Source organism: Drosophila teissieri, chromosome 3R, assembly GCF_016746235.2.
Source record: "Drosophila teissieri strain GT53w chromosome 3R, Prin_Dtei_1.1, whole genome shotgun sequence".
NCBI lineage: Eukaryota > Metazoa > Arthropoda > Insecta > Diptera > Drosophilidae > Drosophila > Drosophila teissieri.
This window is the reverse complement of record NC_053032.1, coordinates 27,949,913-27,974,804: the sequence shown is the minus strand read 5'-3', so window position 1 is coordinate 27,974,804 and position 24,892 is coordinate 27,949,913. Positions and strand designations below refer to the sequence as shown.

At 42.5% G+C, this 24,892-nt stretch overlaps 2 protein-coding genes across 8 annotated transcripts; both read left to right on the top strand.

The window, feature by feature from the left end:
• Positions 1-169: 169 nt before the first annotated feature.
• On the top strand, positions 170-16,010 carry LOC122622578 (transcription factor mef2A). Of its 7 annotated transcripts, none has more exons than XM_043801145.1 (10): positions 170-203; positions 2,258-2,795; positions 4,522-5,075; positions 10,032-10,380; positions 10,474-10,824; positions 10,887-11,469; positions 11,526-11,994; positions 12,060-12,244; positions 12,659-12,771; positions 12,836-16,010. In XM_043801145.1, the coding sequence occupies exons 3-10, from the start codon at positions 4,639-4,641 to the stop codon at positions 13,028-13,030; spliced, it is 2,682 nt and encodes an 893-aa protein (XP_043657080.1). In that variant the 5' UTR covers positions 170-203; positions 2,258-2,795; positions 4,522-4,638; the 3' UTR covers positions 13,031-16,010. The 7 variants fall into 7 exon arrangements, with proteins under 7 accessions (XP_043657080.1, XP_043657074.1, XP_043657078.1 ...); XM_043801139.1 differs by having other exon boundaries at positions 9,051-10,380; XM_043801140.1 differs by lacking the exon at positions 170-203 and adding an exon at positions 207-316 and having other exon boundaries at positions 9,051-10,380.
• Positions 16,011-19,205: 3,195 nt separating this feature from the next.
• On the top strand, positions 19,206-24,084 carry LOC122619013 (tensin). Its single transcript, XM_043795677.1, has 2 exons — positions 19,206-21,486; positions 23,357-24,084. The coding sequence occupies exon 1, from the start codon at positions 19,217-19,219 to the stop codon at positions 21,404-21,406; it is 2,190 nt and encodes a 729-aa protein (XP_043651612.1). The 5' UTR covers positions 19,206-19,216; the 3' UTR covers positions 21,407-21,486; positions 23,357-24,084.
• The last annotated feature ends 808 nt before the right edge of the window (positions 24,085-24,892 follow it).

Sequence of the window (24,892 nt, the reverse complement as noted above, 5' to 3'; positions counted from 1 at the left end):
AAAGTGGTTCATTTCTGCTATTAAATAACTGCTTTGTTAATATTTTTAATCATTGTCAGCTAAAAATAAGTTTACATTTAAAATTCTAGCATACAAATGTTTTCGGATTATTTCTGGTATATTTGGAATTAATATAACAGACAGCACATGGTAATTTCCCACAGTCTCGCCGCGGCCACACTCTTTGTCAGGTCGAACCCAAGGTAAACTCCCATAAAGCGTAAAAATTAAAGATACTTTTTCTGCCCAGCAATCTGGACTCGATACCAAGTAATATTGTATACCGTGTAATATGAATAGTGCTTGTTTTCGTAACGTACGTATGTAGTGGAATTACATAAAACGCAATTGTTTTAAGGCCAGCACTTTTTTTATCTGCTGGTGACGAAGTGGTTGTCATTGTGAGTTCACATCCGTGTGCCTGTATGTGTGTGAACTTGTGTTGATTTTGTCCGTGCGAGCAAGGGAGATAGCTAGATGGGGCGGGGGGCTGGCCACAGCCACAGAGTTTCGATTTTCCATCCATATATCTACACTCGCAGCGGAAAAGAGAGTGAGCGAGAGCGTGAGAGGGAGAGAGGAGCGCCCCGTCTGGTCTGGGCACATTTTACCACACTGCGTCTTTGTCTGCCGTCGAGTCGGGAGCTCCGCGTCTGGTGTGTAGTATTATTATTCTAATTATTCGGAATACTCCGCTTATAACTCAATACTTATATCAATACCCCTCCCCGAATGCTATGCTTATAAAACCATATCTCGGTGTGTGAGTGTGTGTGAGTGCAAAGTGCAGTTATGCTGGGGCAGCAGCCAATGCAAATTAACCCGTGTCTATACCACAAAGGCACAATTTTTAGCCCCATCATCGTGTTTTGAAACGCCACAGCGCATCGTAATTGCCAAAAACCAGCTAGCCAACAAGCGTTTCGTTGGTATACATATCCATATATTCATATAATCAATGTGTGTAAAGAAAACGAAACTAAGAAAAACGAAAAAAAAGAGCATTGGATGAAGTTGACTGCCATGACTACGCAATAGCAACAACAAGAGGAGCACCCACACACACATATGCACAGCTAGGTGGGTCCTCTCACGCGCTCTCTTTGCCTCTCAGTGCCGCTCTCGTTTCTTTGTGCATCAGTGTGTGTGTGTATGAGTGTTGGGGTCCGGACTCCATGGGAAAAGCGAATATTTTGATGTCTGCTTGCTTGTGTGTATATGCGTATATTTTTTATAATTTATTGTTTTAATTTTGAGAGGGCGTAGTGTGACCCCAACTCGAACACCGACCCTGCCCAAGTATGCATAGAAGTAGCCGTTGCTATATAGCTTTTCAATCGGAGTTCGGGAGTTGGAGCGCCGCCCTGGGCCATGCACACACACACACAGTTGTGGTCAAAATAATAGTTAAATTACGGAAATGTAGTCTATTTACCATGTTGAAGGGGAGCACCAAAGAGGTCGCTCTTTATATAAATCGCTATGTTATCGCTCCATTAAGTCTTATAATCTATGTTTAGAAATGCACTTATCTTATCTGTATAATAACATTTACCCCAAATACCCTGATTAAAGAGGGTCTTTATGCCGTGACACAGTCGTTATACAAAGGGGGTGCTTTCGAAATTTGTAGAGTTTTGAAACCACTTTAAAGGCGTCGAAATGTATGCTATGAAAAGCGGAAGATAGCCTTCTTATGCTAAGAATATATTGCAGCATACTTTCGGAGGCTCTAAAATGTGGTTGCAAGGCAGAGTTTTGACATCTTTGGGCTACATATTATAGAATTCAATTATTTTGACATATATTTCGTTTTCATTCGAAAAGATATAAAATATTTGTACTAAAATGACTGTTTTAAGCAACACTAACCTTATTCTTAGAAGAAACTTTACTCCACTTCAACATATACAAGTAACCATTTCTCAGAGACTACAAACCAAAAATAGTTTACAGCACTATTATTTTAACTGCAACTGTATATTGAACCACAATTACAACCATTATCGTTATGATAAACAAGCATTTGTATATTGTACTGCCTGCCTATTTTTTACGTCTAATTTGCATTACATTGGCATTAATACTCATTGGCCGCAATTAAAACCGGGCTTTATATATATATAGATCTATATTTTAATATTATCCCACATATACATACATTTATTGCTAACCAAACTAAACAAACCCAAGTAATTAGTTTCTCAACTGAATGTAATAGCAATGTTTTCTTTTACTTTTATTTTCTTTGTTTTAGCATACATACAATATTTTATTGCTGGTTTTGGTGGTAAATTTGCATTGTTAACGGCCGCGGCCAGACGTGCCCCGCTTCTTTAACACACACGTCTCTCAAACGAATACCGATCATCAAGTGTTTTCCCTATTGACTCTCGTATATAGCCACATGTAAAAACCAATAAATAGCGATACTGATACCGAAAGCAACTAAACCGAAAGTGTATACTAAATACATGCCCGTATGTACCACATAAGACTGCCATCTGCCCCTTGCGTTGCCGTGCCGTGTCGTGCCGTTGACACTTTTGTATCTGGCCGTATCCGTATCTGTATCTCAAACTCACTGACCAACTACCGCAAGCGCAAATGCAAATGTAATCTGCAAACTGCAATATGCAAAATGCAAACTGCACACCTGAATCTCAGCGCAAGTCTTAAACGTTTAATCCTCGAACTGCCTACAATACCAACCAACCTATCAGCCATCCTGTGCCAATCAACCAACCAACCTATCAACGGTCTACCGCCACTGGCAAACCAAACGGCTTTAGTTTGTAAGCTTTACTTTTTTTTTTTTTGTAAACCTGTTAAACATACTATCAAAGACTGAAAACTGAAAAGAAGTACAAAGTACGATTAGACATGTTGTAATTATTTGTAATTGTCCTTTGTTCTCCTAATGGTTCCAAATACGATCGATCTAACCCATCCATTTATGCTATATACTATATACGACAACACGACTTTGTCACACTGTTTGTTTTACTTTGCACATGTTCGTTTTCTATTTTACGCCTAGTATTTATATTACCTACTTATAGAGCACACACACACACACACAACCACAACACACGGCCTATGTACGTTAAGTGTAACCCTCTTTATCTGTCGCTCTCTTGATCTGGAATCTTTCGATTGTACTAACTGCCCGCCGGGCGATAAGTGATAAGTTTGTAATCAGTCATCCGCCCCTCAACCTCGATCCATACATATCCATCCAATCCGAAGCCGATAGCAAAACAGAAACCGAAACCTAAACCTAAACCGAAACCGATACCCAAAAACAGAAACCACTAATATTGTTTTTGTTCAGTTGACACATTCATGTAAAACACACACATCTAGAGATAAATATGTATGTATATATGCGAGGGGCGGCTTAACGATGGGTTATCGTGTTTAACAACTGAAAATGGAAACGCTGGAAGTGTAAAATTTGTCGTTACCACTTATTATCATGGGCGAACGGAGTCGGCGGAGTTAGCTCACATATACACATACATATGTACTACCTATGTACCCGTAACTGTTAACTTTATATACATATCTATATCTATATATATCGTATCCGTATCTGTATCGGCAGCTTTTTCACATACCCCCAAATACATGACTTTATATACATTTATATCGTACTTATACCTATAGTTGAAAAACTAACCACGCACGTATCTCATCTCAGTTCCATATAATTGACAACCTATTAAAGCTACACTGTTTAAACAAACTGAAAAATTGTTGCTGTTTTATTTATTACGATTACAATAAATATTTACATATATCCACACATAAAAACACACCCACACGTATATATACATATCAATATATACACATATATAAATATTTTATTATCCTTGCCTAAGTAAGTATTTTGCCTACTAGAGAAACCATAAATGTTTTGTTATTGAGCATGTTGGCTTGTTGGTTGTTTGCTTTCTGTTCTGGAGCGCGGGTCCGGCTTAGAATACTTCTTCCTAAACAAATAATAATAAAAAAACACCAAAATGTAATATCAAATACCACCAATTAAAATCCACAAACATCTAGAGCGTACAAGACCTTTTTCCGTTTTCGATTATAATCTGAGTTGGTGGCATCACGAACTGGAACGAATTCTACTTTTTGAATGAAATGCAAAATCATTGTCTTTCCGAATGACTTGCAAATATCAGCTAATAGTAATAGCCATCTTGCACTAGATTTCTGATATGATATTTCATATGCTCAAGAATTCGCGGAAGTAAAGTAAATTTTGTTGAGTGATTCGGTCCAAAAAAGTGTTGGCTCTTTTAGAACAAATGGTATCATACCTTAATGCTTGCATTCCTAGTCTTGAGTCACGAGTAATTGTGATAAAAAAGTTTAAATTTTCATCAGTTTTGGATGGTCCCAATCGTATTCAGATTGCAAACGGAACGGGGCTGCCTAGTTAAGTGTTCAAGCGGCCACTTTATAAGCAAATCGTCTCGTTTCCTTCTCGTTTTTACTCCCGCCCCGCAGCTGTGTGATTACGAGAAAAGTCCAAAGAAAGCTCTCGCCCAGTCGAAAGTCGAATAGCAACAGCAGCAGCAGCAATAACCACAACAACAACAGTGCGGCAGCAGCATCTGCAGCATTATGCTGAACTCGAATGCCACCGGCGGCAACAACAACAACAACGGCAACAATCATGGGGGCAGCAGCCGTCGGCCCTTTTCCCGCAATTCCTCATCGGTCCGCTCGCAACGCGGCGGTGGGGGCGGTCTGGGCGGCCGCATGCTCTACTCGCCACACCCACATACGCACCCGCACGCCCAGCAGCAGCAGCAGCAACAACAACAGCAGCAGCAACAGGGGCAGCAGCGTTCCGGCAACAGCAACAACAACAACCTGTGGCTGGGCAACAGTCCTTGGTGCAACGTAAATTTGAATGGTGGCAACGGCAACAACAACAACAATAATAACAACAACGGTGGCAACATCAACAACAACAATAATAACAACAACAACAACGGTGGCAACATCAACAACAACAACAGCAACAATGTCAATAACAAAGATGGAAACCCAAATTGGTAAGAGCCGAGAGCCGCTTGTGTTTCCGAACCATTTCCACCTACTCACTCGAGATCCTCCTCTGGAATCGAGCTCTATGTTAGCCTTAAGTGACATTGAAATGAAAAGCGAATTTGAAACGTACCCCCCGTCCAATCCGAACCGCTCCCGAAATTCCCAAATGAAAATCCATCCATAATTAACAAGACATATCCTTGTAACTTCCCCCCACGACTAGAACAGTTTATCTACTTTCTATCTCTATCTCTATTACACCTGAACTGAAAAAAAAGAAAAAAACAAGAACCGAAAATCGCTTTTAGGCTAAAGGGAGAATTTTGTAATTAATGTCGCGTTCAGTAGTGCAACCAAAAACATTTTGAATTGGTCCTAACCGTTGAATTTTCGAAGCACTAAACAACAAAAAAAAGCTTGCCTCGCCAACTTGATGGCGACACATAATGGAATTAGTGTTATACGTTATACTTCTCGATCATTTGTAACTCTATTGCGTTCTCTTGCGTACTGTACATTTTGTGTTTTGTTCCTCGTCGAAATTGGCACCCCAAAACCACCTCCTAACCCACTCAGTTACCATGCCATACCATATATATACTAATTAACGTTGTAACTATCCCAGCATTGACATGAGAAACTACACATACCCACACCCACATTATACTATCCAGCAAGAACTGAGTTTTGATTTGAATTTACTTAATGGTTTACCTATACCTATCGTATGTACATTTTTTAACCGCTTTTATTACCATACCCGAAATTTGAGCAGTGTGAAGTTGCGTAGAAGATACCGTATGCGTATTAATCGAATCAGAAACTCTTAATTTCCATAATAACTTGTAATAACTTGAAGAACGTTCAATGTTTCATAGACTTAAGACCAATCAAAAAGTTCAGTTCCCTAAGAAAATGCATGAAAAGCACTTGAAAATGGCGAACCAAACTTATTACGTAGCAATTTCTTTTTCGTTTCGTAGTCGTTTCTTTGTCCCCAACGCTTCTTCTTCATTTTGAGTAAAGCGCGTCTAACGGACTTAAGTACTTACCAGCATGCTATCTCCCTCTCTCTCTCTCTCTCTCTCTCTCTCTCTCCCTCTCTCCGTCACTCTCTGGCCCATTCAGTACATCCCCAAGGACCTACCTTAAACGCCATCCTCCATCTCTCTCCCCCTGACTCCTTACTGTGTGGGTAGTCTAGCTGGCAATTACTACCATTACCTTAGTTTATGGGCTTTCAACTCTTTAGAGCAGGAATCAGCAGTAGACTTAAGTGAGTTCTAATTGATTGGTCAAGGAAACTTCACGGTGGAGCCATCGGCAGACGACGTTTGTAAGGAATTAACAATTAAATAGTTGGGTGGGTAAGTGCTTTTCATGCAGCCTCGAAACAGGACTATCTATGTATATTCAAGTGGATATTAGAGTTACATTCAGTCCAAGCTCCTAAAGTTGTTTCTATTAGAAATTTATTTTGCATGGCCATCAAAAGTTGACTTTAAAACGTTTTTATATATAAAGCGAATTTTATACTATCAATAAAAAGATGAAGGTCAAGATTGTTTCAAAAAAGGAGAGTAACAAAAGATTTGCAGGCTTCCACTGTAACATGTCAATCAGACTTTGTTATTCCTGCAGGCAAAGATCCCCTAAGATGAACTGATACTTTCAAGTTAGCCAAATATATATACACTTCTAAACCATCAGATCGAATTTTTTACCTGCTCCCAATTTCAAGACCTAACCCCACCCACAACATTTTGATTTGAAATACGGTTTTATTGAATTTTGATTACCTTACTTTCGTTCTGCGCAATAGTGTCGCTTCACGTTTTATGCTATTCGTTAAATTATTATTAAAACAAAAAACAGCAAAAACCAAGAACAAACATAAATGCGATGATAAATATGTGAAATGCAACCGTGAAAAGTGCAAGCCAAGTATGAATTTAGTTACAAAATTTCCTCTTTATCCAAACCGTACCGTAACTAGTTGTAATTTTTTTCGATTTCGACATTTTATGAATGATGCATTTTAGTTGAGTTTCTTGATTGATAGCTAAGTATATTGACGACTATTGATTGATGTATTTTGCTTAACTTTGCGTAGGTCGAGGCGAACCGAGTCGAGTTTTGCAAATGATCAACAAACTCAGCTTAATGTTTTACTTATTTATTTGCATTTTGCACACTGCGGCTTAGAATGTTTGACAAACCAACCTCATAGAAAATCCAAAAAAAAAAAAACCAAAAGTTAACTCAATTTAACAATGAAAACCGACAAATTACCGAAAAACAACTGTTAAATCAACTCTTTTTAAAAAGCTCGAGCATATCCTTCTCCTTTTGATTTACTCCTTGCTCTCTCTCTATAATTCTCTCTTTCTACTCTCTTCTATTACTGACTGTTTGTGTGTGTGTGTAACTTTAAGCGAGCCACAATAATAATAATAACAATAACAAGTACAGCATTGTATGGTCATTGTCACACTCTGTTTATCAAGTACTTTTCTTTGATTTGTCGTCTACCTGCAATACAGCTGTGTTTAAATAATAGTAGTGGAAAAAAGAAGCACTTTTAGCAAATATACTATTTTCAATCTTAGTTTCAAAAGTTTCTGTTTGTGGCATACAGTTTAAATGTCACTTGTAAATTTTATGTTTTCAAATCTTTTTTAAGGTTTTTAAAGTTCTTACATATTTATTTTTCTTTTCTAACGAGTTGCTCACTGCTTTTATCCAAAACACAGCTGTACGTACATTAGTTGTTCTTTAGCCAGTTGCAATTGCAGCTTTTGCATCTAGACCGTAAGAGTTACTACGTTACGCTGACACCGGCTTACATACGTTACGATTAAACTAAAACGTTCGGCGCTTAGAAACGCCCCTTTTCCCCCACTCTCTTGCTGTGCGTGTACATAAGTAACTATACATAGGCATAAGAAATACTTTATGGTGTGTGCCCAGCTCGATCACAATCTCTTGGATCTCGTTCTGTTCCATTTCCGTATCCGTTCCCACCCCGCAAAAAATAACAAACATAACAGTAATTCGTAATAGCTTTTTCACAGGCTGAAGAAAAGCTCAAGCTTACGTACGAGTTGTTTTTGTACCAGTTTATTTACGTTTTCGGTTTACGTTCTCTTTCATATAGTTTTGGAGCATGACCAGCACTTTCTCTCTCTATCTCTCTCAAATATATATATACGTATCCAATGTATTTCTCTCGTGTTTAGCTAGTGAGAACGGCCTATTACGTTACAGTTGCCTTTTTGCCGTTACGTTAAATTTGAATAGTGTGAAGAACAGTGTGCGATTGGCGTTTCGTTGTTTTGATTTCCGTTTCCATTTCGATTTTTGGTAAGCGTAGTGTGCATAAAAACAAAGCGAGCAACAAATAAATAAATAAAATAGAAATCTAACCAAATTTCCACCTAAAATGCATTCAAAACAAAAGAGCAGAACTAAAAAAAAGGAAATAGAAAATTCTGCAAACGATGTGAAACTAATTAGTACGTACGTATTTGTTTTATACTAAATGTGTGTACATATCGATATTATATATATATATATATATCTATTAAACTAATATCTAATTATTGCATTTTGCCATTTACATATATATTATTTTTATCTTTTTCGTTTTTCTTTCTTCTTCATATAAAACCAAAAAAAAAAAAACCGAAAACTACTGCAAAATAAAAAACTATATAAATAACGTATGTGTGTGGCTACCACTCTGCATATATACACCACTACTACTACTACCTACTACCTGTACATGTAATATGCATACAAATAACTATATATGGGTTGTGTTTAATACTACCACACACTGCTACTGCATTGATTTGATTGAACAATTTTCAACTGTATCTCGTACAACCGAATATTATACTCTCTATATATACGTATATATGTATTACATATTATCTAAAACAAAACTGCAACTGCAATCCTCAAAATCGAAAATCCAGCGATGTACAAACAAGTAATTCTAGCGGAACTTGTATTTATAACAATAGCAAAGCGCATCATCATCACAACAACAGCAACAACAATGGTCACACTCAGAGCCACAGTCACACTAATCATTCCCCCCACCAAGGTCACCATCACCCCCAACACCCCCACCACCCCCACCACCCCCAAATGCACTCACCCCACCACCCGCATTCGAGTTCACCACAGCAGTTAAACAATTACCGCCAATACCCACCGCATTCCTACTCCCCCAGCTCCCCACACAGCAATGGTCATACAAACAGCAATGCTAGCAACAATCCCAGTAGTCAGCGTAGTATTCCCCAAGTCCATCCTAACCAGCATCAGAATTCCCATTCCAATTTCTACGATATGTGTACGGGAAGTAGGGGATCCCACACCTATGGATCCATGTCCGTTTCCCTGGTGAGACTGAATCCCGCCCGTTTGTGCCTAACGCTTGGTCCTGCCACGCCCCCCGCCCAGCGAGTAGTGTCCTTCGGCCATAGATCCCATTCCAATTCCAGTTCCAATTCCAACTCAAGTTTTAATTCCAATTCCAACTCCAGTACTAGCGATCAGAATCAGCATAACCCACCGCCACGTAGTCAGAACCATCATCCCAATCCACATCATAGTCAGTACCAGTTCCAGAACCAGTACCAATACCAATACCAATACCGATACCAGTACCATCCGCCACACCAGTACCATCCATTGCATAGCCCACAGCAACAGACTAATCGCCAATCCCTCCCGCTAACACGAACGAATTCAAATTCAATCAACGCAACAACTTTCAATTCAACCAATCCAACAACAAATAGTAATCCTACTGATGTTGTGAATGTAAATTCTTGTACCGATATAATTCCTCATGGGTCTTCGTCATCGTCGTCGTCTTCGTCTGCGTCTTCGATGCCGCCCCAACAACAACAACATCAAATTAATAACGCATCCGCAACCATCAATAGCCACAGCCAGGGTCAAGGGCCCGGGAACTCGCCCAATCTTGGCCACAATCACCAACGTGGCTACAACAACAACAACAACGGTAATAACAACAACAACAACCGGGGTATCGGGAATGGAATCGTGAATGGAAATGCGAATGGACCACCCGACTATATGAACTACCGACGTGGCGTGTGTCCGGCTCTATCGCGGGACTACTCCGGCAACGGAAATGGAAATAACAACGGACATGGCCACAATGGACGTCGCTATATGTCCGATCACTTGAACAACCCGTCCTCATCCATGAACGGCCTCATCAATTCCGGACACCACCAGCGCAACTACAACGACAGGAACTTGAATAACGTAAGCGAATTAACTAATACGGGTATCAGAATGAATACAGTATAGTTAGAAGAGATATTTTAAAGTTGTGAATCCGTTTCTCTTCACCCGTAGCACTTTGGAAACTCTGACCAGAACGGAGGACCCGACCATCGGGATCGCGCTGAGGGCTCTTCGTACAACTTTATGCGCAACGGAGGAGGTAGCGGAGGCGGTGGCTACGGACGCAATGGATCGCACTACCAGCACATGGCCTATGGAAACAACAACGGTGCGTCCACTTCGACCGGCGGACCAGGACTTATGGGTGAACTGCCCTCGGGTTCGGGCCTGTCCGGCTCTTCGCTGTCGCTGAACAACGGACCAGGAGGCCTCAACTCGGACAGTCCGTCGCGCAAGCGTCGCCGCATCTCCGGAAGACCCCAGAACGGACCACAGCCCCAACACCGTTGTCTGATGGCACACGTGAGTTTCCACACATGTCTTTTTCTCAAAAGTTTGTTAACTTAACCGGTAATCCTCTGCAGATGCAGCAGGGAAGTCCGCCGCTGCGACGCCCGCGATTGCGCGATGTGGCCACTTCCACGCAGCAGCAGCAACAGCAGTACGGCCAGCAGGTTCATCATCCCCAGCAGCAGCAACAGCAGCCGCCATCCAACTACCATCCGATGCACCACCATCAGCCACAGCCCCACTACGTTCCTCAGCAGCAAGTGCCACCGCCGCACGTCCAGCGTTCTCCGTGGGATTTGGGCGGCAGTGGTGGTAGCTCTGGTGGAGCCACCTCCAGCAGCTCGGTGGGTCCCATTCTGCAGCAGGTGCAGGCGCCGCCGCAGCCACCGAGTCACCAGCAAACGGTGGGCTATCCACCAGCACCGCCACAGCCCGCCTCCCTGATGGTGGACCTCAATCTGAACCAGGTGCCCGTGAGCCTGCAGTTGCGTCCCTCGGAGCCCTTCTGGGCCTCCTTCTGCACGTACCCGATACCGGCGCAGGCTAGACTGGCACCCTGCCACCTGCACGGTGTCTACACGCAGCCCTTCCCCGCCGCCCCACCACCCGGACTGGCCGCTCCTCCACTCCAACAACAACATCAGCCACTTATTCAGGGTGAGTACTGAGTTCAAGAATCCAATGCTTATCTAATGTCTGCTTCACTGCCACAGCCCAGCAAATGATTGCCCAGGCCACGTTGAGCGCCCAGCAGCAGCAGCGGGATGTGGTGGCCATTGCAACGGCCAATCTGGGACCCATTGAAGCGCCAGGAGCTCATGGCCATCCACACGCCCATCCACATGCTCATCCGCATGCTCACCAGCTGCCGCCGGGCATCCACATTACTCCGTTGAGCGGTGCGGCGGCAGCGGCCGCCACCCATCATCTACATTCCACGGCGGCAGCTGCAGCGGCCGTCGCTGCCCAGGCCAGCGCCCAGATGTCCGCCGGGCCGCAGCAGATCATCATTTCGTCGGACCGCCGCACATTCCCGCCCCACCGCCGCATACCGCGTTTCTGGGCGGCGAACCATGGACATCGCCACGTCCTGCCGCCGCAGTCACTCGCCGCCCACCAAGCTCCTGTGCAGATCCAGGCCACCTCGGGCATCATCAACCCCGGCTTCTTGCTCAATTTCCTGTATGTTCTGCTGGTCACGTTTCTCTTTGTCCATTGAATAACCAAATGCTTATCCTTGTGTATAGGGCTATGTTCCCGCTGTCGCCTTACAACCAACATGATCTGAGCTCTGGCGACACCAATGAGACGGAGAACTACGAGGCGCTGCTCAGCCTGGCCGAGCGATTGGGTGAGGCCAAGCCGAGGGGACTTACCCGCAATGAGATCGATCAGTTGCCCAGCTACAAGTTCAATCCGGAGGTGCACAACGGTGAGTGAATAGGTCTCGTTGCAGATCAGAAATCAGAAAGCTGTTAGGTAAACTTCCAGACGTATATGTGAATATTACGCATCCGACCAGTGGACCAGCAACCAGTTTTGATTTTTAAAATGCTTGACAAATGAAGGATAAATTGTAGAAAAAGAAAATAAATTGTAGTTTCAAAAGAATTCTTAAGTTGATTTTGATAAACAGACACCCACGATGGCAACAACGCGTATACGTAATTTAGTGTGAAGAATGCCCGAGAAAGTATGCTATAAATTTTTATTTTGGAACAAACTTCAAATTATGTATACAGATGGCTTAATATACCAAAATTTAAAGTTATAGCTATACAAATTATTGATTTGTTTCAACAACTCGTCCATTACTTACTTACTGATCCCACTATCTTTCCTCCAGGCGACCAATCATCCTGTGTGGTGTGCATGTGCGACTTTGAGCTACGCCAGCTACTGCGCGTCCTGCCCTGCTCCCACGAATTCCACGCCAAGTGCGTGGACAAATGGCTGCGGGTGAGTGCTTCAATATATTTCAAAAATGCAATAATGAATCTAAAATACTCCATTTGCCCACCAGTCGAATCGCACCTGCCCAATCTGCCGTGGCAATGCCTCCGACTACTTCGACGGCGCCGACCAGCAGCAACAGGCGCAGGCAACGGCCGGAGCTGCGGCTGCTTTGAGCAGCACGTCGGGCGGCAGTGCCGGAGTGGCGGGAACGTCCGCGGCTGCAGCGGCCACCGCCAATCCCCAGCAGAGCCAAGCGGCCTAGACCCGAAACCCTATTCCACACACCTCCAGCTTTGGCTTTTCCGGGCGATGAGTGGTCGAGGCGGCGGAGCTTGCCGGGTGTGGTGGAGGGCTGGTCAGCGGCGGGGGAGCCACCTCCCACCACCGCCATCACTTGATGTAACGCGCAACGAATCCAACTGCCAAACCGTCGACGCTTCCTCCTCAGCTGTAAGCCCCCGCCCAACTGGCCACGAGTAATGGATCCACCCGCTCCGCTCCTCGGCCACGCCCACGCGAAACTCGCCGCCTCTTCAATAGCTTGTCTTAGACATTAGTTTGTATGTGAGTAATGGTAACCGTAATTAGGAGTAACCCATATATGCGTACCACCAAGAATTCAACTATAGTTAAACAGCGTATATATATACGAATATATATTTGTGTGTATGGAGAACGATAATAGCCGTAAAGCAAGTGTCTGTATATAAGCCAAGATTTGCATAAAATTCATATAAAGAATTTCTTTGCCTTTAAAACTCGAGGATATATCCTATAATCCATTCAAATAACTATATGCGAACAAACATAGTGTATTCAAATGCTTGGCAGCGATCACTCAAAACCCGGATGGTTATGGGGCATTCAGGAATTATAAATCCCCAGGGGCTTTTCGGGAACTTTTGAGGTATCGGTGCCAAATCAAAATGGTTTATCTTGAATTGTTGCTGTCCACACGCATAGCCATGAATAACTCTATATTATTATAGAATACACATTTAAGCAAAGCGAAATATTTGTAACTTGGACTTGTGTTTTCACGCTTTTGAGTTAGGCTTGCGTATTTACTGCTTCCTCTACGTATTTTGTATTTACTACCATTACTTTTAGTTTTTAATAACAACGTACTATATTTACCCTTATACGACTTACATAAAAAACCAGCATAAATATAGTGCATTGCATTTTATACTAATTGTACGAACTGAACCCACTGAAGAAGTTCTTCTTCTTGCACTAGCAAAAAACAAAAAAAAATGAAAACAAAGAAAAACAATGATAATGATATCCTATGAGGGGAAAAGAAGATCGTATATATATTTTGTTCGTTTCTACTGTTTGAAAATTAGTAACTATAAACGGAAGCAACTAACCTTGAAACATATAAGCAATCTTTGAAATCGACTAAACCAGATGAACGGAGGACGAAAAGCGTTTCAACAAATATACTATATATATAGATGCATATACACACACACATACACATACGAAGACACACGAACACACACTTACAGGAGGGAAAGCAACCATACGTATAAGAATTTAGCGTACAGGCATAGAAACAAACATACATATGTATATTGGTGGGCTTATTAATGTATTCGTAGTAGATGTGTGCGTAATTAAACATATTGCAATCGCTATGAGAACACAATCGTAACACGTATCGTAATATCGTAACCAGACTTTTCCAGGGCCAGCGTGCGTGGGTGGTGACCTCAGCCACCCACCGACCAGTCCATCCACTTCCGTAGTATTTTTGCCTTTTGAACTGTAACGTCTGTAGCTCTAAACACTCTAAAGCATTAACAAACACACACTCACACTCAAACACACACCTTAACCTCCTTCAATGTGACTTGTCTATTAAAATTGCATCAGATGCGAGCATTACGAGTATCATATATACACACATAGAGATTTTCCCTCTGATATACGCGATTTAAGCGATTTAAGCGAACTACGTGCACTAGCCTTTGAAGCCGGAGAAGGACAGCAAAAGCAAAACATTTTTACCAATATACATGTACAAGTACAAGTACGAGTACCATACAATAATTATCTATATCTATCTATCGATCGGTATACACAATTAACCAATTAACGTGGAACTAAACCAAACGAGAAATGAGAAGAACAAGTAAATTGAAATGATTCCTGCCCTCCATTCGTATTAAAAACCATTGAAACTAACTCAACAACTTTTTATAGCATATATATACTATGGATAGCATTGATTTTTTGTGAGAATGGATATACATAACATTAGTTTAGCCCCATCGGGATGGCCATAAGCCGCATCTATTGGCTCATCCGTTGCTTATAGCGAGAGTTTGCAGCACTTTTCCTACCCAAAGCCAACCTGTCCTAGCTCCCCCGTTCTCAAATCCTTAATAAAGCTATGCATTACTGAAATCTTGATACCTAGTATATGTGTAAAACGTGTGTGTATTTATTATACCCGGTATTCCAAAAGAATATATTAACGTCATGTCCGTTGTTTGTCCGTTTTAGAATATGGAAAATATATTTATCTTCTTCCTTTTTGGTGATACTTTCAATATCTATGTAGTAGCAATAGTAGATTGTCTTCACTGTTCTATGAAAATGTTGGTTATTTCTGAGAGTGATCCATCAAGCGCCCTAAAGTAGGCAATTAATTTTCGGCAGGATAATGAGTACCGGGTATCAAGTAATCGGATCACCCGATTTTAGCGTTCTTTCTTGTTTTTAATATATATGAATGGTATTTCCAAAAGACCATTGTAAAGGTGTTGTGCTTTTCTAGAATTTTATTAGTAGGAACATCAACTGAATGATAAACGAAAACCCAAATAAAGTTTATTTTTTGTCACAATAACAGAACGTTATGATAAAAGCAAATAACTATATATAGAATATATTATATACATGAATTGAATACCTTTTATACGTGCACTGACATAATTACTTACGAGTATGAGTATATGTAAAAAATTCAATCAACCAAGCTAAGCGGAAAAGAAACATTAATCAATCTTATTATTTTTATCCAGTTTCGATACTTTCACGCTATTCAGTTCGTTTTATAGCCTCCGTCTATCCTGAACTAACGCACTAATACTACGTGTTTCCATCGAATAGTTTTTTTCCAAGTCTCTTCGGGTTTTTTATTTTTCAGACTATTAACAAAAATCAAAAGCTTATCATAAAAATATATTTATAGTAACAAAACAAAATAAACAAAAAAAAAAACCAAGAAAAAACACAAACAAAAAAATTATAAAGTTTTGCTGTGATGTACGTTATATATATTTAATTACATAAAATGCAATAAAATTTAAAACATATAATGCATAATTCCAAATTATTACAACAACAACAAATAAAAGAAAATATGAAAAGAAGAATGATTATGAAATATAAAAACATTTTATGCATGAGAATTTCTCCAAAACAAAAAAGTAAAAAAAAACCAATATGTACGACATACTATAACATCTACACTTGTCTAGAATTTATGCAATTTTAAATGTGACTATTATTTTACATTTTTGTAGACAAGAACCGAGACACTCTTCTAGTAATTGTAAATCAGTTAACCATAGTATTAAACAAACGTTTTTCAGTGGCATTGTAACGGTGAGCGGGCGTTTTTAATGTTAATTGCATTAATTTCTATTTTCGGTTTTGTATTAACTCGCAAAATTTCAATAAAATTCAATGAACGTCAATAAAAAGTGGCTTTGTGTTCCTTTGTTTATGGGGGTGTTCGATAAACTAAAGCATAAGGTGCCATTATTTGAAACACAGCATTTTATGCTTGTGCTAAATTATCAGCATCTGGAAGTTCCAGAACCACATTGGCCAGTAAATTCCCAAACAAGTTCTAGAACAAAGCCAAAAATAAGACGCAAACTTGTGACAGGAAATGACACAACCTACATAACTATAGATATAAATCAATGTTATTGAACAAAGGTAATGAATAATTCAGTGAGAACTCAATGAGATCACAAGCCTATAAACTTCACCAAGCCCAATAGTGTAAGCCACATTACATGAACGCTTTCGATCCAAAAGTGAGTTTCTGAGCCCTGGGAAAGGATCCCCTTGAGATGCAGATGACAGGCCAATCTCCAACTGCAAACTTTATTGAACGTGGAAACTTTCGAGTGGGAAGCGAAGCGATCACATGATTCGGACATTCGAATCAATTGAATCGAATGCGTATCTTGCACACCCGAAAACCACACTCAAACTATCTGTAATCGTCCATGCGATAGCTTTCCATCGTTTTGGCCAACATTAGATGGCCACATGGGCCCGCAATCCACGGTTGTCACAGCATATGGCTCTGATTGGCATTACCAAAATTCCACATGACTTTGTTTCAACAGATTTGCGGCAGAAAGAGTTAACAACAACAGATGTTCGCCAGCGCAAAGCTGCAAGACAAAAAGCGAAAAAAAAACAAATTCGAAATTCGAAATACGAAAAAGGTAAACGAGTTGCCAACTAGGGACGCCACTAAGGCCAGCGAAAGAGAGCGGCGACAGGTCACCGGAGAGCGAAAGAGAGACGGTGGGGTATGCCAAACGCGTGTGAGCGAGCGAGAGAGCAACTTGTTTATTTGCCACCCACAACTGGATGCTGAAACAACAACAACAGCAGCAACAACAAGAACAACGACGGCAAGTAGGAGATGAAGAAGAAGATCACCTCTGCTGGCATTGGCAGAGCATTTTTGCAGTTATTTCTCATACTTTATTTTTTTAAGCGCATATTTTCGCTGTATTTGATTTTGATTTGTTTTCTTTATGCCATGTTGCTGTTGCTCCACTGACGTCACTTGGCGGTTGGCGGTTTCAATGATATTGCCTTAGCCATTGTTGTTATATTTGTTGTGGTTGACGTTGTTGTTGTTGTTTCTTTTGCCCACCACGACACTTTCTACAAGAAAATGTTGAGAAATCAAAAAAAGATGCGACAGCTTCTTCTCTATGGGCAGCACTGAAAGAAATAGGTACATTTTGTTAATCATATTTCGGCTACCACTTATAAATAGTCCTAGCATACTTACTATATCTTAAGAAGATAGGAATAAAATCTAGATAAATAAGTTTTTGTGGAATAATCCCAACAATAGCTAATATAAGTATCGTATCAAAAATAACAATCTGTATATTAAATCATCTTTTTTTCCAAGTGCACGCTTGTGGCCTCTTGCTTGATGGTGTATGTGTAATAGCCACAAAAGTTCATTGGGAAAGTGCAACCTGAACCTGCTGGGAAACAAGACCGCAATTGATTGATAAAGAAAACCCCATTTAAATGGCATAAACAATGATCGTTTGTTTCACTCAGCGGAAAGCAAATGCAGCTCATTTAAAGAAAAAGAGGCAATTTAATTGATGAAAACGCCAAGAATTCAATGGAAGAACGTGCCCGCAGTTACAGTGGGTGCCATCGGCGAATTACCCTTTCAAAAGGCCCCCCAATTGGGGTTGCTTGTTACGTGAGAGAGACAGAGTGAGGGGAAGAAGAGGAAGCGATCCCCCACAGCTGTTATCAATTGCACTCCAATAAGATCGCTGCACACGTTTGGTCTCCAATTGGAAGTACAATGTGCGGGTTCTTTGATCGAAATTCGCGTCCAACGTGCGTGGATCGAACTTTACGGGGCCCCTAATCTCTATAGGCTTCGATTGCTTGTTTTGATTAGTTCGTGCGTTTGGCGGGGGCTCTCCTTCGTGTGTATTCGTCAATAAGTGGGGATGACATCACCGACGCCCCACTCTCATCGGCTCGCATCTCTCTCTCAGTCTCTAACTCTCTGTCTCCGCTCTGTGCACTCTCTGATGGAGCGATCTCTCTTGGCATCCAACACCTTTTGGCGTGTATTTGTGAGCATTGGAGGCACAGTGGGCGTGGGATTATTAAATGCCCGATGACAGTTCTATTTATAATGCTGTTCTTTCACTTTCGCAAGATCATTGGATTTGGTTGGCATAGTTGTTGGTGCCACCAAAAATGTAAATCTAACAGTTTATGAAAAAATTTAGTGAAAACAAATAATATATATATATTTTTTTATATAATTGCAATCACCGTAACGATTTTTTCCATTGTAAAATCTAAAAAGGACAAATATTGCTCATACGCACTGTTGTCATAAATCTGTCAAAAAATTACTCATACGCCAGGTTGGCCACACTTACAAAGCAATTAGAAGTTTATAATTAGATACGAGATGAATTTACTAGGGCCTAGCCCACTGTGCCCACTCATGGCGAACCAGAAACAGACTTGAGGAGGTTGACTCGCTGTTTGTTGGCCAACAAACGCCGTGAGCGAGAGCGGGAGCCCAACCACGCGAGAGAGAGCGGAACGCCAACGCCGACTCTACGGTTTGAGTTGTATCTTCTCGACCTTTTTTTTGAATCAGTCTTTTGGAATTCGCGAAACAATGCGGTCGCCGTACGAAGAAAGCGCTGCTGCCGCCGACCACAAATACCAATACCAATACACCGCGGCCAATAATAACAATAATTACTATAAAAACTATAATGTGAATGGCAATGGGCAGGCGAATGGAAATGGGAATATAAGTGGAATTGGTAATGGAAATGGAATTGGAATTGGTAACGCCAACGGCAACGGCAATGGAAATGGAATACCTTATCACGCGCGCGAGAACTCGCTGCCATTTAGCTATGGCATAGCCAAAACTTCGACCCCGCTGCGCAAAACTCCGACACCGACGCGAGCGGATAGTTTTCTAGACTTTGATTTCGGGCCAACGAATACGAATGTGAATGCAAATAGTTCTAGCAATAATGTCGGTACTGGCGATATGATAAAGCCACCAACACGGCTGACGAGCCCTTTGCTGGTGCGCAAAACGCTGGGCAATGGCGTTAGTCCCACCAGTTCGACCAATACCAACACCATAGCCAATACATACCACTACAGGTCGAGCAGCGCAACGCCGACGCCGGTGAGAGATAATTTCGAGCAGCTGCTGCGGGAGCGACGCGAAAAGGTCTACAATGAATATAGGAATCTGGACAGGGAGTCGTCGGGGGAGCGAGCCCGAGTGGCACCCGCTCCGCCCCAGAGGCAGTACTATCCGAGCGATGGCTACGGCAATGGGCTGAAAACGGATAGTAATGGAACCCTTTACCGGAAGAGTCCCTCGTCGAATGGGAAATCCACGAAATACAACTACGATTTTGAGTTCAATCTGAACCTGGATGATGTAAGGCCCGAACCCAATCGGTATACGACGAGGAATATTCAGTTCGAGGATCTGCGGCTGGATCAGGATGTGCCAGATGGTGTGGTCAATCGGCGGACCATGGAACGCAATTATCACACAATTAACAGCTTGGAAACGACCCACAAACGCCAGCAGTTGGAGCCGTTGGAGCAACTGGGCGCCGTTTATGGCCAGAACCACATGGAGGAGACACTCATGCGCACACGTCGCGATCTCTCCGCATCCACATCGACATCCAAGTCCACCTCGCCATTGCCAGCAATAGGAGCACCAGCCATCGCAGCTGCACCAGCTTCGCCCATTTATGCCACCAGTACGAAGAGAGTGAGCAACCCAAATACCAATGGCCAACAGCAGATGACGCCTAGTCCCACCAGCAGGCCAGAAACGCCCGCCTTTCCGGTCACGCCGCGCACGCCTTTTGGGGCATCATCGTCATCATCATCTGCGTCTCTGACGACGACGACCCAATTGCCCCCGGAGTCCATCTACCAAACAGGGCCACGTCGTGGCCTACCGCCAGCTCTGCAGCCACTCGAGGTGTCCGCCGATTCCGTGCAATTCGCCCGGAGTTCGTCCCAGTTCTGGTACAAACCAAATCTCACGCGCGAGGATGCCATCGCTCTGCTGGCCGCCGCCCAGCCAGGCACGTTCCTGGTTAGGGACTCTACCACGTACAAGGACTCCTATGGCCTGGTGGTGAGGGTGGCCCAACCGCCCGCCGGTTCGCAGGAGCTGGTGCGTCACTTCCTCATCGAGCCGACGAAGGGCGGAGTGCATCTGAAGGGCTGCGATGACGAGCCGGTGTTCACATCACTGTCCGCCCTCGTCTTCGAGCATTCCATAAGCCAGCTGGCGTTGCCGTGTCTCCTCCGGCTGCCCGATCGGGATATAGTGCCACCGGTGCGGGCCACTACACCCGCCCAGCAGCATCTACTTGCCCACGGGGCGGCCACCAACGTGCTGTGGCTCTACTCCTGCGACACGGAATCGCTGACCGGCAACGAGGCCATCCGCAAGGCCATCCGGCTGATGTATGGCCAGCGACCCCTGCCGCAGCCCACGGAGGTGCACTTCAAGGTCTCCTCGCAGGGCATCACGCTCACGGACAACACGCGCAAGAAGTTCTTCCGGAAGCACTACACGGCGGATGTTATCTCGCACTGTGCCATCGATCCGGAGAATCAGATGTGGACCAGCGAGGGCGAGAGCGACAAGAAGACCATCTTCGCCTTCGTGGCCAGGAGGTCGCACAGCTCCACGGACAACCAGTGCCATGTGTTCTGCGACCTGTCCGTCAGCCAGCCGGCGGCGGCTATTGTCTCGTTCGCCAATCGAACGCTGCCCACCGAAAAGCTGCGCAACTACGTCCTGTAGGCGGGTGGGGGCGTGGCACGGGTCAACAGGTCAGCAGGCTGGGTTCCACTTCCAACCGGAGTGGAGTGGCGCACAAGCAGGTGAGACGCATGACGGGTGCACTTTTGTTATGGGTCGTAAATGAGCGTTTTGCGGATTTGGGTGCGGTTCGGCCTTGGGTGGAAATTGCCAATTACAGTAGTCCTTCGAGAGGGTGGACTTCGTCGCGAAATTCTAAACAAACTAAAGTTCCTAATAGTTTGGATCTAATATAATTTCTGTGTTCAGCGGAAACAGAATCTCTAGTAAATAAAAAGTACTTGAAAGTTGTGCCAACACTATTAAATTTTATGTTCATTTTTCTAAAGGTCAAACAATATTGGTCGTTAATGCTATTTGTTTAGAAAAGTACTTTCTAGAAACAATTGGTTTTCGGCATTTGTTTGTTTTAAGTATCGTATTTGTATTTGTCTGAAACAAATTGTTTTTCCGTGGCTGCTTGAGACATTTTTATTTTTAGAGACTTTCCCTTGTTGTTTGTTTTAAAATAGACATTAGTTGCGCTTGCGGAACTATAATTTTGGCTATATCTCACTGCCCTTCTTCGAATTTGTCCATAGAAATTTTCAATATTTGCCTTACCAAGCTGTCACTGTATCATCATCGTTCTGCGCTCCAAATGGGAAACCTATTAAAAACGCTTCAGTTTCTGGTGCCCTTCCGTTCGCCTGGGTTCGTCTTCAAATTGTTTACTTTACATAACGCCCTGGCTGTTTGTTTGTTTGCTTAGCGGTTTCCATATACTGTCGAGCACACCATCCAAGATATATGCCCATATGTACATATGTACGAATGAATCCACGAGCGCCATATAGAAGCATTTGGCTAACATTTCTGGCTACACGTTTTTCGCAACGGAAGTTTCTGTCATGAGTCAGTTGCCTATAAATGATTGAGTTTCGAATTTAGAATCGACGCAAGAAGCCAATCCAACACATTCGGCGCATCCACATCCACTGCGAGGTGGCCAAACTCTGGAGTGGAGGACCGCACCTATGTATATACGGTATATACGGTAGCACCAGCCCCATTTGGCATTTCTTTCGATTTGATTAATTCCCCCCGCTCCGTTCACGGTCATGTGCTGAGGTCGCCCGATAAGGCCGGATCGCTTAACTGTGCATTGCCATGCTACGGAGGCAAACTTTTCATTAGTTGGCAGCATATATTCGCTATCAGGCCGCCAGGTGATCCACAATGCTATAATAATAGAGCCCAACATTTGGCTACAAATTGTGGCGCCTATAAAAAGATCTGCCCACAGACGCGATATAGAGTTTATAGTTATTGCTGTGCTGCTCTGCTCTGCTCTGTTCTGTTCTGTGCTGTTTAGTTGTTTATTTGGCTCTAAAGATACATATTTTGGAATCACTTGATAAGAGTGAGAGACTAGTTGTTGATCTTGCTGGGCATTGTACTCCAACGATTCTCGTTCGATTCCACCTTGAATTTTTTCGGAATTTTTCACTTGAGCCATAAAGCGGAATATGCAAATAAACAGACGGCAATAGAAATCGGTCTTAGGTCTCTATATAGCGCAAAAGTTGAAATAAATTCAGGCGAACCGGCGGGCGTCAATTGCGCATTTCAGAAAAACCGCATGCCGAACATACAAAACTTTATTCCAGGCACGTTTGGGTATATTTTTTTCCAATTTCCAATTCCTCGCCCGACGAGGTTCGGAAAAAAGTTAGTGTATATGAAACCGATGGTCTAAAAATAATATAGATTTAATATTTAAACGAGCACCACCTTTTCCTCAGACCCACCCCATTGTTTGTTCGATCGAATGATCTATCTGATCCGCAATTAAGCAATTATCCATCAGCATGAACAGTTCGAATGGGTGGGTTGGAATTTACGATCTTGTTGGCAAGATTTAAATCGGATTTCTGCTTTCATCTCTTGCAGGCCAGTGGAACCGAACCAGTGGGTGATGCGGAGGAGGAGCCCAGCGCTGCAAGATGTACTAACTAATCACTTTACGAAATTGTGTCTTGCGATACAGTGAGCTTAACTGCGAATATGTTAACAGGAATGATGTCAGCCGTAGTTTATTTAGACACGCACACACTCAGAAGTCGGCGATATTTATGGCGAAGCTAAAACATATGTACACATGTGTACTATCAACTTGAATTGACTAAACGCACAGTGGGACAAGTGTATGCCCGAGTTTGATAAGATTGGCAACAGTTGGAGACGCCGATTCATATTTGTTTATACGCCCAAGGTATAAACAAAGACATGAGGATTGTGTTCAAATTTGAAGAACTTCCATGTGGCATTTCAAGGAATCTCGTACCACTGTGCTGGGGGCGAAGTGAAACTGATCACCGAAAGTTGACTGTTTATTAGCAAAAAAACAGTATGGATGTGTATATTATTTGCGAGTTGTGTGTTTTTATATAGGGTGCGCTTGTCAGACAAACGGAATTAAACTAATCTACCACATAATTTAAAACCGATTAATGTTAGTTTAGAAAGTTGTTGAATAAAACCCAAAAGTACAAGCTAACCCAGAGAGCTTGTACCCTAATTTATACCAGTAATATCTATATAAATATATATATATGTATATGCTTAAGCACTACTAATGCAGTCAATATAAATAAAGTGCAATGTTGTTAAACAGATAAGAAACCTTCGTATTAATCTAACTCCCTTAACTGACTTGCGAAAAATTCAGCTGACTCAGCACCCAGCATCTGTTAATAATTTGTTATCTAACTAAAAATACAGAGACTGCGTTCTAGATTTCAGGGCTGCTAATGTCATATATCAACAGACATGTGTGTTGTTGGTTTGGTTGCCTTTTGTTGAACAATTAATGGCTTCTGTACCCACGGGCAATGGCAATATACAATATGCATTTGTATGAACACAACAATTGTTTAGTAATTTAATCTTATCGTTTGCCAGCCATTCGACGCGATCTCTATGGTCAGCTAACCATAGGAAGTGTAAAGTTCCAGTCAGTCACCCTTGCCTCAATTGAATTCGCTTTTTCGCTTATTCCCGGCTCCAAAAGATTCGAGACACAAGTAGTCGTCTTTTGCCTAATGGACGAGTGCAATGTGATTGTACATACTTGTATATTTAAAAGGCAGCCCACAGTCAAGTGTGCCAAGTGAAATGAAAACGCGTCCGTCGACTCGACCTTGAGATCAATTTGTGGCGGCATGACGTCATCGCCAACGACAGCTGCCCCACGAGTTTTAAGACATTTCTTACAGAAATTTACAAATTAAATTTTAGGCTAATGCTCCCCAGCGATCTGTGCACCCACATTTTAATGATTTTGATTTCAGCATTTCATTCCATTTCTTGTTCTATTTTCAACGGCCTGCTAATTTCCTATATGTATTTGCCTTGTCAGGCGCCCCAAAGAGACCGAAACCAGTTTGTCATGTTCTTTGCCTAAATTCGATAATTAATTGAACGCCG

Excerpts from the sequence above, each read along its gene's own strand:
- LOC122622578 (XM_043801139.1), top strand. The coding sequence starts at position 4,639 with ATGCTGAACTCGAATGCCACCGGCGGCAACAACAACAACAACGGCAAC. Across the intron at positions 5,076-9,050 it reads AAAGATGGAAACCCAAATTG|CGATGTACAAACAAGTAATT; the intron begins GTAAGAGCCGAG and ends TCGAAAATCCAG. Across the intron at positions 11,470-11,525 it reads ACATCAGCCACTTATTCAGG|CCCAGCAAATGATTGCCCAG; the intron begins GTGAGTACTGAG and ends TCACTGCCACAG.
- LOC122619013 (XM_043795677.1), top strand. The coding sequence starts at position 19,217 with ATGCGGTCGCCGTACGAAGAAAGCGCTGCTGCCGCCGACCACAAATAC.